Source organism: Orbicella faveolata, unplaced genomic scaffold, assembly GCF_042242905.1.
Source record: "Orbicella faveolata isolate gen_17 unplaced genomic scaffold, um_ofav_v1 contig_12, whole genome shotgun sequence".
NCBI lineage: Eukaryota > Metazoa > Cnidaria > Anthozoa > Scleractinia > Merulinidae > Orbicella > Orbicella faveolata.
The window spans coordinates 34,600,418-34,615,764 of record NW_028301539.1 but is presented as its reverse complement, the minus strand read 5'-3'; the positions used below and the strand labels follow the sequence as shown (position 1 = coordinate 34,615,764).

The window sequence follows — 15,347 nt, the reverse complement described above, 5'->3', positions numbered from 1 at the left end:
CCTTGTAACTCATAAAATACTCCAAAAGTCAATCACTCTCAACTTATTGGGCATCAAACTTTTATTTTTTCCCATACATTTACCGCAATTTTTGGTGTGTTTGCCCCCTAAACAAGATGGCAACAGTGGCTGTGAAAAGGTCTATTCCAAACCACTCATTCACTGTTTTGTTTTTCACTGTTGGTACCTTTGGGATAACATGCCATAACCAAACTAACTTGTCAGTCATCTTTAAAACAAATTTGAAGAGCAATACAGAGATTCCCCCTCTGCCTCTACCCTCCCACCCTCAAAGGTTAAGCCACCTGTAATGTTTTTACAGGTCCTTGGGTGGTAAGTCACTTTCCACATCAGATGGACATGGTACAAAAAATTTCCACCAATGACTTTTCTTCCTGAGGATCAAGTGGGTGAACCTGAACTTCTTTCGTTTGAATAAACTGACATGCCATATTCGGAGAAGCTCCTGGAATGATGTGGCATTCGAAAGCGATTCATAGAAATCAACAATCGACATGTCTAAGAGAAGCAGCCATGTCTGGAACAGAAATAATGCAGCAATGAAGCAGGTAATTCCAACAGCTGGAGCAAACAAGACCGCGTATTCCTGTAAGGCTTCACAGCTTTCGCTCATCTTGACATCGTCGAAATATCTCATCAATGAATCCTTTGACGATGAATACCGATGAAGGGCGCTCAAGTGCGGCATGTTAGCAAAAGTTTCTTTGAACTTCTTTAGAGCAAGACCCGACATGCAGCTCACAAAAGGGAAGTAGGCCAGGTAGCAGGCATACAAGAGGCCGAAGAATGCATACGCCAAGAAAGTGTAATAGTAGACGTAGTTTCGGCGCCCGATACAGTTGTTTGTAAAGGGACAGTGGTGGCACATCATTTCCACGCAGGTGTGACACCAGCTGCAGTGATGTGTTCCAGCGCTTCGAACTCGCTTGCACTTCATACATGCTTGGAAAGTTTTCACGAAGCATCTGTCACGCGCGTATTCCTCCTGGGTCTGTGGATATCCGGGGTTAGTGAGGACGGTCATGTAGTAGTTGAAAACAGCGTTTGCCATCATGTAGAGGGTGAAAAACGTATGCCACCACCCTAGCAACGAAGAGTACGGGTTTTCAGGGACATGGGCTTCCAGATAAACAAAGAAAAACAGCCACAACAGAGCGGGGAAAATGAAGCTGATGGGCACGACTTGTACGTAGCTGACAACCGCTCGCGACGGCAGCAACGTCTTGAGTTTAGGAAACAGTCTCGGAAGGATCTGGAAAACAAAAGCGCCAATCACAACAACAACTATACTAAGGCTGAAAGCGATCACAATCAACGCCATTTTGATCTTCAAAGTACAGCGCGGGCACTTGGTGACCAGGCATCTATCAGTGATAATCATCGTTCCCAGGCACAGCCGCTTGACACTGTACTCCAAGATGGCGTTTGTTTGGGGCATAATTTTGTCTGTCGGACTAATCCAGGGCGTTTTTATCATCAGCAGCTTACAAACTCTATTCCCTCGCGGTTCAAGAAAGACCTGGCTATACAAGTTTCTCAAAGGATTGCAGATTACGCCTGTCTTGTTTATATTTGTTTCAGCAATTTGGTTCTTCTTCTTGAAGATTTTGCCAATAGTGGTTGCTAATCCATACTCGTCGCTTCAGGGTATTTGCTATATTATCGCCGCGTGTTACTTCTGGCTAAACATGGTATTTAACTACCTAGCTGCCATGATTGTTTCTCCGGGGTATCCAGAAACGCGTCAAGAGCTTGAAGACGACACTGACATTCATCTTGAGTCGTTGAAATTTTGCACGAAGTGTACACGTGTTCGAGACAGAGGAACTCACCACTGTAGCTCATGCAACTCTTGTGTTATGTTCATGTCGCATCACTGTCCTTTTACAAACAACTGTGTCGGTTTGAACAACTTTGCCCACTTCTACTTGTTCCTATTGCATTGTTGCCTGGGGCTCACTTTTGCCGCATACAGTACTTACACTCCTTTTACGGTTTGTATGCTGAACTACGCGTCTCCTTACAGATCTGGAGTGTGCAATGAACTGGGTGACTATGCTGTCATGTTCATCGTTGTCAGCTTCCTGTTGGTTTTTGTCCTCATGATGTTTTGCTTTCATACCTTTCTTCTCATTGTAGACATGTCAATGATCGACTTTTTGAAAATCTTCCAGAAATTAACCTGCAAGGACTGGTTAAAAACTATTTTGATTGACAGGTGCCTACGTAGAAAGAAGCTGCTTCTGAGGAAACTCTTGCTGTACAGAAGAGAAAGATGGTGGAAGTTTTTTATTCCAGGTTTCAATGAAATTCCTGAACTCCTTCCACCTGATGAATTCCTGGTTTGAAGCAAATTTATACCTGGTTGTACTGGATAACTGGAAGATAAAACTGCTTACATGTACGGGCAGCTGTATAATTACTTCCTTAGGTACTTTTCAGTAGTTTTTAAAATTATTTATTATTTATTAGTGATCTTGGAACAAGGTCGTTAATAATATCATGGTTAGATATATCCTCTCAGGCTAAGAGTCACAAAATAAGTTGGACTGGCATGTGTAGAATTTCCCTATCATAGAAACATACATACCTGCCCCCTAACAAGGGCAAACAATGTCACTGCCAACAATGTATAAGAATTGGCAGTCAACATCCTCAATCACACAACTCAAGCAAAGGGATATCAAAAAACAATGCCATGTTAATATTCAAGAAGAAAAAATTATGCTGTCCTCTGATTGATAATAATTGCTCTTTAGTAAAATACACAGAAAAAAATGTTCCTTGATACAAAATGTAAATAAATAAAAACACTACATAGTGCACTAACTTATCAATATTTAAATTCTGTAAAATTGGTGGAAGGCATTAAACGTCTATGATGGTCTATAATATTTTCTATGGTCATCTATGTATGAAATATTCTGTCAAACTGGGGGAAGAGTGTAAATATAACCTCTCTTGTAGAAAAAAAGAGAGATCAGAAAGACCAGATCAAAGGATGTTGGAATTCCTGGGGAGGGATTTAATACTCAGCTCTTCAAGCTTTATTCAGAGAAGTCTGAGGGAAGGTATGTTTTTTCTTGGGGGGCTGGGGAGGGCTGGGGAATTTTGGTATTTTTTTCCAAAAAAAGTGTTGGCCCTCCCTTGCATTTTAACAAAAAAAACTCCTGACCCCCCACCTTTAGCTGACTGATAAAAATGAGACCCTCCCCTCACTACTACAGTCATGGTATGTTCCATGCTGTAGAAACCTCAGAACATTTCGCTGGTGAAAGCAACATGTTTGAATATAAATATATCTCGATGTTGAATGTGTGTGAGCTGAAACAAGAAAATGCGAGCAATCAGTGTGGGATATCTACGTTTTCTAGCTGAGTGTGAATATGGAAGTATAAACTTTGAGTATTATTAAACTTTTGAACATAAAATATCGAAGGGAAAATACACGGGCTTCCCTCTCCGACTAGTTGGCATTGCTGTTGGTTATTTTAATTAAAAGGTTTGTTTGTTTTATAGCACGCAAAATCTGACTCTCAAAAACAAATATTTCCTATGTTTCCAAATTCTGTGAAAGGGACGCAAGTTTCTGTTGGAAAAGGAAACTTCTTGCACTTGATTGAAACCATTAAAAACTTAAATCCTCATTAAAAAAATCTGGAAAAGATGTGTGACCCTCTCTTTGAATAGCTTACAAAGAGGTGTGACCCTCCACTTTTGGTGTTCACTGTCACTGATGACCCTTCCCTCTGAGGCCCCAGCCCTCCCCCTGCCAAGAAAAAAACGTACCTTCCCTAATTCCCAGGCGTGTTGAAAAAAACAAACTCCAAACTCCATTTTAGTTTCCAACAAAATCATGCAACATTTTCGTCTAAAGTATTTTTCATATTCTCGGACATTAGAGAATAAATAACGTACTCATGTTAATAGTATTATTGTCAGTATTGCCTCTCTACCTGTTCCGTATTTCAAACTCTCAAGGGTAGGGTGGAGTAAGCTTTTGCACCGCACCCCTCAGGAAATCACGGTCCACCCCGCAGTCTCGAAGCGAAACACGCGTGGTTTTGAAGTTTGCCCGAGTTTTCACAGTGAAGGTTGGGATTCGTGAGAGCACGGTTTTTATCGTTTTAACTAGTTTATTCTACATAATGGAGCCTCAAATGCTCGTAAACCAGGGTCTCAGCGAAAGCGTCGCTCAAAAGATGTCTGAAATTTTCGCTTGTGGGCTTCTTTCACCCGAGGAGCTCGATGATAGAGCGTTCGAAGCACTTCGCGAATTCAACCAAGAAGGCGCTTTAGAAGTGTTAGATCAGTTTGCAAACAGCGATTTATCTCATGTGCAGAACAAGAGTGCGTTTCTTTGCGGAGTGATGAAAACATACGTGACAAAATCTTCGTCGGGCGGCGAAGCCACAAGTAACGAAGCTTCGAGTAGAGCGGACGAAGGCAAGATCAAGGCATTGCTGGAAAGAACGGGCTACACTTTAGATATCACCTCAGGACAGAGGAAATACGGTGGTCCACCGCCCGGCTGGGACGGCCCTGTACCTGGTACTGGTGGTAGCGAAGTAAGTGAAGTTATTTACGCTGTTTTTACAGGACTACAATGCTTTGAAATTGTCAAGAATCGATCTTGGCGTGGCGTGGTTGGTATTGTAATGGTCATTCAGATGCACTGCTGACTCAAGTACATTTAACTTAAGTGCTCTTCTTGACATAATGTTTTGTTAATATCATGTTTCAAAAATTGTTGAAAAGGTTTAGAGTAAATCGAAATTTGAAGGTTGAAATTATGTCCGCTTACAGTGCCTAACGGAAGTCTTAAGTTTAGCTTATAAAAATTAAGCTCAAATAATTAAGCATTGGCTTATTTTGGGTTTAATTTCATTCCTCAATCTGTTTTAGAGCTACCATACCAAACCATACAAAGAAAGTTGTGATTCTATCTTGTAAATGTTAAGATAAACGTGAACTCGACCAGAGCATGTCAAAAAGCTGTCACACATGCTACCAGAATCTAAAACGAGCTAAAATTGATTCAGCTGTTACTATGAAATACACTGAAGCAAGACTATCACAAGTTTGGTTTTGTTTGACAAACTAGGTTGTGATGCAAATGTTTTTATCTAGTGTAAAATATTGACAGTACTCCTTGCGAATACCTATAGCAGTGCCTTAAAATCCATCAAATATTTTCGTTCACGTGCAGTTGGTCTAGGTGCATCATGTGACTGAATATTTCCTGCGGGATATCTGAGTGATATTCCCCAAATTTCAAATCCAATGTTTTGCAAAAAATATTTGAAGGATAATAAACAATTGCTGTTCCTCACGGCTCACAGTTTTCCTTGAGCTTTTCATTTCATCTCTCATTGTAACATTCTTTGCTTACAGAAAGGTTGCTGCCAGGTGTTTGTTGGAAAGATTCCTCGCGATTGTTTTGAAGATGAGGTCATTCCACTTCTTGAAGAGTGTGGTCAGATCTACGACTTCCGTTTGATGATGGACCCTGAATCAGGGCTGAACAGAGGCTTTGGTTTTTGTACGTATACGACCAAAGCTGGAGCACAGAATGCAGTCAAGAAACTTGATAACAAAGAAATCCGCCCAGGAAAGAAGTTGGGAGTTTGTGTCTCAGTCGCAAACAATCGGCTCTTTGTCGGTTCCATTCCTAAGAGCAAGTCCAAGCAAGAAATCTTTGATGAATTTGGGAGAGTTACTTCAGATCTGACCGATGTGATTGTCTATCTGTCACCGGAACAAAAGGGTAGAAACAGAGGTTTTGCCTTCTTGGAATATGAAAGCCACAAAGCTGCAGCTTTGGCAAAACGTCGTCTTCAGAGTGGAAAGGTGTTCGTTTGGGGGATGACTGTTGCTAAAGTTGAGTGGGCTGATCCCCAGGAAGAACCAAATGAGGAAGTTATGGCCAAGGTCAGTATTTGACTGTTTTGTTTCAGCTCAGTCATGAATTTTCTGGTAAAAGTAACAGCCTAAATAGGACACACTAATTGCTACATGTAACTACTCACATTGCTTTTTTGTCTTTGTGACAAACTCCCTCTTAACTCCTAATTTATAAGGGGGATGTGGTGGCCTAGTAATTGTTAGATTTTGGAGCAAATTGAGCCACATCATGGAGTTATGTTCTTTGGTGTTCAAATCAGCATGCAAAGGAAGTCTTGTGTGATAGCTTGGGGCTAGTAGATTGGATTTCACTTGCGTGGCAGGCAAGTGAAGTTTCCCTTGGGAAAATTTTTAGGAAATGCATGTCACGGAAGTACTGTAAAAGATGAAATTTTGTGGACTGGTGAACATGACTTTTGGGCAAGTACATCATATTAGTAAACCTGTGTCAGGGCTCAAAATAATTTTCGGACCGTGGCTGATCATGTTGACCGGCTAAAGTCATTTTTAACTCGGTCACGTCTCGTTTCTGACCAGTCAAGATATTTAAAAAAAGTTTAAGTAATGTTGGCCTAATTAAACCCACATGTGTAATTTGTTTGTTCCAGTCGTTGTTATACCGTTAAAAAATTGGCTTAATACAAAGAAAAGCTTAAAACGTAACCCAAGATAGCCTTGGCAGGGCTCAGCAGCTCAATGAAGTGGCACACTTTCAGTGGAAGCCAAAGAAAAAGTATTGAACAGATGCATATGTAATGAAACTCCGAATTTTTCCATCAGTTTATTGAATTCCATGAGCTGTTGTTTTGATGTTCTACAAAGTATTTGCATCCATCAAAACGTCAATGAAACCAAATGTGCATCAGCAGATCCTAATTTTGGGCTTCAGAAATAACTGGGTGAACAAATATAGCCGAAGAAGAAGTTTCTGTTTCTTCAATTCTCACCCGTGCGAACGCACAATAAATCATCGTGTTACTACGAATACGGCTGCAGTTACACAACAAGTGTTGGGAAGTTTCTTAACGATGTGACCAAAATTAAGTTCTAAAGTCTAAGCCACAAAAAATCTAAACTCTCTTGTAGTCATATTATAGAGAGTTTTCGTTCAGGAAGAACTAATCACCATCGCTTGGTAGATTTTACCACTGATGGCAGGGAGATTTTGGTCACGTGCAAAGCAACAATTTGAGAGTGTCTTAAATTTCATTCACGAACAAAATAACTTTACAGACACATATATAAAGCCCTCGTCTTTTTTGTTGGTACATAAATATTTTTGTCCATTTTGTAACAGTAACTTTAATCATTTGGTTCTAAATTAGATACTGGGTTCATGCTCAAAGTTATATTTATGGCTTGATGGAAACAAAGCAGACTGCAAAATGCATGTTTTGATGTCCCAGAGTCCCATAGTGTCTGAAGTTGGAAACAACTTGACAATTGAACAAAAAGTTTTGTTTTTGGCATCTTTTTTGTCAATTTCTGTGCAGTGAAAGTGAAACAAACAACAAATATCTTGACTTCTGTAGTCAAGCAATACCTTTGAAGTATATGTTATCAAAGAGAGGTGCTCTGTGTCAAGAGTGTGACAGTTGGGCAAATCTGAAATGTCATGAAAAGCTGAATCTGATCGGGTTCCCTTTGCTGTATGGAAAACCTGTGCTGTTCAAAAGGCTGAATAGTTTTGAATTCTGAATTGAACCCTTCTGCTGTCCTAACAGATGAAAACTGTTTTTGAACGGATAGCAGCAGTTGTTCGAATAGCTTAATATTTTTCTGAACTGATAACCCCAGCCATTCAAATGGCATTCTTATCGATCTTGAACACAAGACACTGACAAACAGCAAGCGGACGATTTTTAGCCGTTCACACAGACACCTGTTGGTGTACATTTTCGTGTGAGAGGTCATAATAAAAAAGAGATTAAAAATCTAAGATTTACAGTTGAGGATTTGACTGTGTATAGAGTGTGTTCACGTGACGTCATTAAATTCTCAAATCCAAAACTAAAGAGCCCTTGAAGGTTTTATCCTCATCAGGCATAAGAGGTACTAAATTTAAATCTGTTTACAACTTTCCAGCTCAATGGTGTCCTTCGTTTGGAAACCAGCACATTTTGAATTTCGTAGCTATGGCAGTACATGACATGAAGCATCCCTTTTGTAGGTTAAGGTGGTCTACGTCCAAAACCTTTCTCCCAATATTACAGAAGAGAAGTTTACACTAGATGTATTTTCCGGCCGCCATATTAGAGGACTAAGGAGGTCCTCCAACATGACGGCTTTATACTAGGCTCTATAATTTTGCGTGGAACATTTTGACAAATATCTCAACTTTTAGACAGCGCACATACCTTAAACTTGGAGAACTGTCTTCTTTATTTATCGTCTATAATATCACAATTTCTTGACTTTATCCACTGAATGGTTTTTGATTTAATTTTTTATTGCGTGAGAATGTACACACTTTCTTCAAGAATGAACAACGTGACCGTCTCAACATGACATGACCGCTCAACATGACTGGCAAGTGAAGATTTTGGCTGGACATTGTCCATTGATTGTCCGTTATTTTGAGCCCTGCCATGTTGGACTTGGCATCCCATCCATTGGGTGTGAATAGAACTTCTCTGGGCCACTTATGCTTTGGAAAGTCTAAAAAAGCACCTTCCTGTCTGGTGTCCCTCTTCACCTTAGAGTAGGCCCCATGCAGTCCCCCCTGGGTTAAAATACAATGTAATAGGTTCATACTGTTTACCAGCAGTTAACCCATTGTGATTTAAAGCAGGCATTAAAGGAAGTCATATTAAATAATGAATAACTAGTTATTCAATTTTGATGGCCCTGAAACTGTCCTTACTTCAGTTATTACATCCCTTTTGTAGGTGAAGGTGGTCTACGTCCGAAACCTTTCTCCCAATATTACAGAAGAGAAGTTACAGGAAGAGTTTGGACAGTATGGAACTGTAGAAAGAGTGAAAAAGATCAAAGATTATGCTTTTGTCCACTTCACTGAGCGCCAGAATGCATTAAGTGCCATTGAAGCCCTTGACAATCAATTTTGGGATGAGATTGCCATAAGTGTGTCCCTGGCAAAGCCTCAACCAGCCAACAAGGACAACAGACGGAGAGGAGGCCCTGGTATGGGTCCAGGTCCTCGTGGCAACCAACCTCGTGGTGGAGGACCCAGAGGGAGAGGTCGTGGGAGAGGTGGATATGACCAAGGCGGATATGATTACAGTGGTGGATATGACTCATATGGTGGAGGTTATGGCGATGAAAGTAATTATGATAGTTATTATGATGATGGCAGCTATGGTGGAAGTGGTTATGGTGGTGGGTATGGCAATAGTGGGTATGGCAGTGATGGATATGGTGGAAGAGGAGGTTACTCCAGTCGTGGTGGGGGAAGAGGTGGTCCAAGAGGCTCGTACTCTCGTGGAGGTCAAGGTGGGCCAAGCAGGGGTGGATCAAGTCGAGGTGGAAGCGGTGGTGGCTTTGGTCGTGGAGCTAGGGGTTCACGTGGTGGTCCACCAAGAGGAAGGGGTGGGGAAGGTGGAGGAAGGGGCTTTGGTCCACAGAAGCGCAAATATGGTGGTGACAGCTATCAAGGGGGTGGTGGCGGTGGCTACTCTGAACCAAAGAGGCAGTATGTTGATTACAGTCACCAGTACGGCCAGCAGGAGTCACAGCAGCAGTGGGGCCAAGACTATGGCTACAGTGACCAGGGTGATCAGCAGTGGCACCAGGACAGCTGGTCACAGCAGCAGTGGTAGTGATTATGCAGATTGGCAGCCATTCAACCTATCCAACCAGATTTGTGATGAATTGATCCAATTTTTTTTGTTTGGAGCCCAATCATTTCTTTATCTTTGATTGGATTGGAAAACTGGGTCAAACTTTGAGAAAATGCACATAATTTGATGCCACATATTAGTCTGTTTTTAGCAAAAGCATTCCGCCATGCAAATGTCGTAAAATACTTTAGAAATTGATACCATCAGATCTTCAGACTTGAGAGTCCAAAACGAAATTGTGTAGCAGTTCTTATACAGTTGTAGTTCACTCCAAAGTCTATTTTCAATGTATCTGAATCAAATTTCAAATTCCATTTTTTTTTATGTTTTTACTTAGTTCATTTTGGGCTTAGTTATTTAAAAGTTCATGCACTATACTCCCAAAATAGTTTAGCAAAAGTTGAAATCTGAAAGATTACAAACCTTTGATTGATTAAGTGGGTTAAAGTTAAATTCATATAGTCATAAAGTCAAATAAAATTGCTTTTACAAAATTGGCCAGCAATCAATGTTGGCTTGAAATTGTATGTTGTCATTTGCTGTCTCCAAAACGAAGAAGAAAATCACTGTGAAATTACGTCAAGAAATCAAAGGAGAATGTCACAATGATTAAAAGAAATAATGATGCATACCATGAAGAAATTTGAAGAAAGGCATGATTAAATTGCATCAAGAAATTTGGAGCATGTCATGATGAAATTACATCAAGAAATTTAAAGAAATTCATGATGAAATTACATCAAGAAATTTAAAGAAGAAAATCATGATGAAATTGCATTGAGGAAATTTAGTATCAATTGATTCAAAATTTTCCAGCTAAGTTGCAGCAGCATGGCAGTGTGATCTGGTAAGTGTTCTACTCTAATGTTAATTTTGGTACTTGTCTTGAACTGAAGGATCCTCTCTTCCCATTTTACTGCAGTATGGTTGACCATTATGTTATCAGGACATCCAGACCACCAAATGGCACCTTTCTCTCCTCTCCTTTTCTTTGATTCTGTTTGCAACCTGATAACCAACCTGGAAAGGGAGTACTAGGCAAATGTCTAGAGGCAAAACCTCTCAGAAGGAACACACATACCACGTACAACTCCTTTTCATCCATCCCCTTTTGCATCCACAAAATCATGTCATGGTTTAGCCTTGTCCCTAGGGAAGTCCATGTCCATGAAGTGCCCAGGGTACGAACAGCCCCCACCTCTAAGTACAAATTCACTACACTTCCACATTCACAAATCCTACCAGTGTGTGCACACCGATGGTAGCACTCCCTTTTGAACACGCATCTATCATACCCCAACCCTGTGCAACTGTTAGCCTCCAACTCTGCACATATGCACCGGTGAAACCGACTGCTATGTGCACGTGCATAAAGTAAAAGTACTTCAGCCTTCAATGGGTTTTTTGACTATTTTGTATTTTGCCCCACCCCCGCCCCTCCAACACCCAGACACGTTTTATAGGGGATTATTACAGGAGGCTAAATCCTTGGAAAATTATGACTCGCCTTTCAACAGTCCTTGTTAAAAGTCTGAAGCCCTCATTAACTGATCAGAAACTGATTTTTCAGCATGTGTCTGTCTTATCGCTGGTAGTCAAAGTCGCCAACGATTTTTCCCGGGGTGCATTGCTTCTAAAAACCATGGTTACAAGTATTAGTTAAGATCCATTTAATTACTTCCATCGTCAATCAGAAAAATAAAGATTTGACCATGTCCCATTAGTCTTCCTGGAGCCCCACCTTGGGGATTTGCAAAAATATTCGTGCCCTACCTTGGGACGTGAAGATGCTTTGGACTGACACCACCGTTACCATAGTACGCAGCACGCGTTTCACATAACCTGAGGTTGATGGCCTAACTCATCGCGAGTCTCTCTTTAGCTTAGTGGTTAGATCACCACAACCCGAGAGGTCATGGGTTTCAATACCGTCGGGGAGAAAGATATTCTTTTGTCCCACGCAAGCGACGCAATGAATATGTCACCCTTTTTTATATATATTACGTCGGAACCTTCTTCGCGTTTTCTACGTTTCTGACTGTCACACTGATGCCCCGCTAGTATCGGAGGAACGTTGCTTTCGAACTCGCTACAAGTACCGTCAGTTGAACAAATTGATTCGTTTCTAAACTTCCTGTTATGCCGCGTGATAGAGCCTTCTGTCACGCAGCGCAACGCTCTCTGGATCATGGAGAGGGGTAGAGTTGCGTGACAGAGAGAGGGTCAAAACTTGACTTTGATACATCCTGATCGAGTTGACGATTATTATCTTGAAGCTGACACTGAGAAAAACTCAAACTAAGAGACCTTGAGTGTGTTCCCGTACTTCTAAGTCCACGGCAATAACATTGAATACCGTTGTTTCTTTCGTGTTTTAATTCCACGTATCCCAAGCCACTTTATAGTCAAAAGAACGTCGGGAATATCTCGCTCAATATTTAACTCATTTCTCTCGTATTAATCACAGTTAATGTATTGCTCAGACCTCTGATTTGGCTGTAACGAGAACACTTCCGTAGAACGGCAAGCGTTGCAATCCCTGCCATGTAGGCGTTTAGAAAATAACCCAAAGCAAACGTGCGCTGATTGGTTTAAAACCGTGTTTCCATTTAACAGTTAGATTATGATTTCTGTGAGGTGATAGTTGATAAGGCTCAAGGCCGAATCAAGTATCGCCTCATAGAAATCTTGAGCTCATAATCTAATTGTTTAAGTAGAATTCTGGCTAGAATTTCCCTCAAATAACGATTCCAATTATTTCTTGTCTTGGTATTAAACTTCGTGCTTTAGAGAATTCGCGCAGGCTGAATCGTCAATTTGACATAAGCAGCTGTATACGCGCGCTTGTCAGTTTCTTTCTAAAATTTCGAGCTTTTTTAATTCAAGAAACTGTTAATGCCCTACTTTCAGTCGTCTCGAGAATTTTTTTTACTGGTTTGCTTCTAAATGTTCTTTTTAATTTCGGAGAAACGAGGAAACGCTGCAATTTTGTCAACCGCACCAAGCCACTGCACGCTAATGGCTGATAGTGTGCAATGGCTCAGCCAATCAGATTACAGCATTTGCATTAGTACACCAGTAGAATTCTACTAAAACTCGATAGAAACACAGACTTAGCACGAGCTGTAGACTTAGTGATGGCGCGAGCAAAGAGAATATACATATTGATGATCGAAGTAACTAAGTTGTTGTTGTTGTTTTTTGTCGCGGTATTTCCTAAAAGAAGTTAGAAACATGTTCTCCATGTTCGTACCGAGTTATAGAAACACTCGTGAAAGTTTGGGAGAACTCGAAAAATCTGCGGAAACACTCGCCTGTCGGCTCGTGTTCCCATAGCGTTTTTCGTTCTCTCGATCTTTCACTCTGTTTGTATTTGACAATTAGATTATGAGCTCGAGATTTTTATCGCGCACAGAAATCGAGAGCGAATAATCTAATTGTTTTAGTATAAATCTACCAGTTGTTCAAAACTTTATCTAAATCCTCACAGTGACCGTCGTGTTGTTTACAAGCGTACAATGCTACGCTACTCATTATCTATAACAGAATAGATCGTGAGTAGCGTAGCCAATCAGAGAACAGCATTCGTGATAGAACGCTAGTAGATTTATACTAAAACTTGATAGGAGAAACACGGTACATGTTTTTTTATTTCTTAATTGTGGACAGAAAAGGTAGCGCTTTCATATACCTCGAATAGATTAGAACATGGTACCGCTTACACATACTTACTCTAGGCACACCAAATCCCTATCTATAACCGCAGGTGGAGTGAGTAACGCCTTAGAAAACTTGGCAACTCGTCCGTTAACTAAGTTGTTTTATTCGAGGTATTTTGAAAGGGTCTTTTAATACCTAAATGACAGTTTTCCCTGCTCTTTTCGTGAAATCGCTACTCGCTTAAAATATTAGCCAGCGGTAGCCCCTTTGGGCGGAGCCTCTCCGTGTATTAAGGGAAACAAAGCCCTGGATAAATAGATTGAAGAAATTATCCTCGCAATTTTGTTTGCAACTAAAGCATACTATTTCAACGGAACGTTAAAAAAATAGGTCTTTAACAGGAATTAATCTTATGACTTCGGGGTCACCAAAGCCATGTTCTACCAGCTGAGCTGTGCCTTTATGAGAGTGTGTAGCAAGAGGCGATTTAAATGTGGCGCCATTTTCGGAATAGGTTTAGAAAATGCAATGGTCAGTGTTTTTGTCTCTATTATACTTCTTTAACGTTGTTATTCTCTTTGTCATGCAGGTGGTGATGAAAAGTGCCTTCTACAGCAATGGGAATAACCTCTTCTATCGTGTCCATTATTGTTTCTTAAAATAATATTTATTTCGCGAGCCCTCTTGTCTAATGAAGTATTAACTTTTAATATTTTATCGGTGCTTGTGGCTCTTGATTTAAGTTTTCTCGCGTTCAAATATTCCCGTCTGATTAAAAAAAAAAACATACACCAGGCAGGTCTTGAGAGAGAATCGCAGTGTTGTAAGAGAACGTCACTCGAATGCCTTTTTTTCGTGCCTTTTTATAATTTCTTAAAGATTTTCGTCACTGATGTCGTCACCAAGAAGAGAAAGAGAGACGCTGATGTTCTCTCGGCTGTGGTCTCGGGTGGATTGAGTGAGCTCGAGGTAAGCATGCCCTCTCCCAGAAAGGGCGTGCCCTCGTGGCTTGCGCTTCCTCCGCCCCGAAACAGTCGGAGTGAAGAGAGAGTCGAAGGCCATTGAACATTATCCTCTTCTGAGGAAGTGGATTTCACGCTCATAGCCTTTATTGTGCTTTGAGCGTGATGGACAGAGAAAGATTTGGTTTCGAGTTTGATGTCAAGTTGAAGTCTTTTTAGGAGTTCACAGGAGGCGTTCCACTGCTGTGAGTTGAATATTCATTTTTTTCGTTTACTGTTAGATAAAATAGGAACCACACGACTTTTCGTTAATAAAGGAATTAAATCAAAGGTTGCCTTGTTATTTTGCGTGTTTAATAATTTATCCTGAATGACTAACATATCACGGCAACGAGATTCTCATTTGAGACGTTAGCTTGCACGCAGACGTGCTACGTGATGGGACGTATTTTTTACTGTAACCTCTGGCTTGTGTTACAGCCACTCACAAAAGAAAAAATATTTCGGGCGGGGCGGCTGTAACAGGCTAGGCAATATCCTGCGGGTGTGAGTCAATCGGAGGGTTTTCGGAGCATTCTATACCGGCACAATGACCCTGAGCTTGAATCTGGATATCAGGGCGCTTGTCATTAAACCATATAGCGCTTCCTTCTGCGAGGAGATTGAGGGTGTAAAGTTGCCTAGTTCCTAGGCCTCAATATTTCGCCGCGGTCAATCGTTTCGGGTCACCTGGGCCGCTTGTCTGGGATACGTCACCGAAATCAATTAACCGCGAAGGCCAGGCAAGGTATAAAGGATAATTTCTTCTCTAGTCGGGTTGCATTTCGGTTGTCCTCATATAGTATCCTCTATCTTATAGACATAGACAGTGTATTTTACTTGGTCGCACTTATAGCTATGGTAACGGTGCCTGCTATAGACGTATCGATTTCGGTACGTGCTTGGGGCGTAGACCAAGAGGGGTACATGTGCAGTCAGCCTTCCTCCTCTTGTAACATGC

At 41.0% G+C, this 15,347-nt stretch overlaps 2 protein-coding genes across 2 annotated transcripts; one reads left to right on the top strand and one right to left on the bottom strand.

Annotated features, from left to right (window-relative positions):
* Positions 1–88: 88 nt before the first annotated feature.
* LOC110067808 (putative ZDHHC-type palmitoyltransferase 8) lies at positions 89–2,076 on the bottom strand. Its single transcript, XM_089283449.1, has one exon. It carries the CDS (start codon positions 1,496–1,498, stop codon positions 317–319), a length of 1,182 nt encoding a protein of 393 aa, XP_089139575.1. The 5' UTR covers positions 1,499–2,076; the 3' UTR covers positions 89–316.
* Positions 2,077–4,066: 1,990 nt separating this feature from the next.
* Positions 4,067–10,247, top strand: LOC110067786 (heterogeneous nuclear ribonucleoprotein Q-like). Its single transcript, XM_089283448.1, has 3 exons — positions 4,067–4,589; positions 5,416–5,952; positions 8,814–10,247. Exons 1-3 carry the CDS (start codon positions 4,170–4,172, stop codon positions 9,702–9,704), a joined length of 1,848 nt encoding a protein of 615 aa, XP_089139574.1. The 5' UTR covers positions 4,067–4,169; the 3' UTR covers positions 9,705–10,247.
* The last annotated feature ends 5,100 nt before the right edge of the window (positions 10,248–15,347 follow it).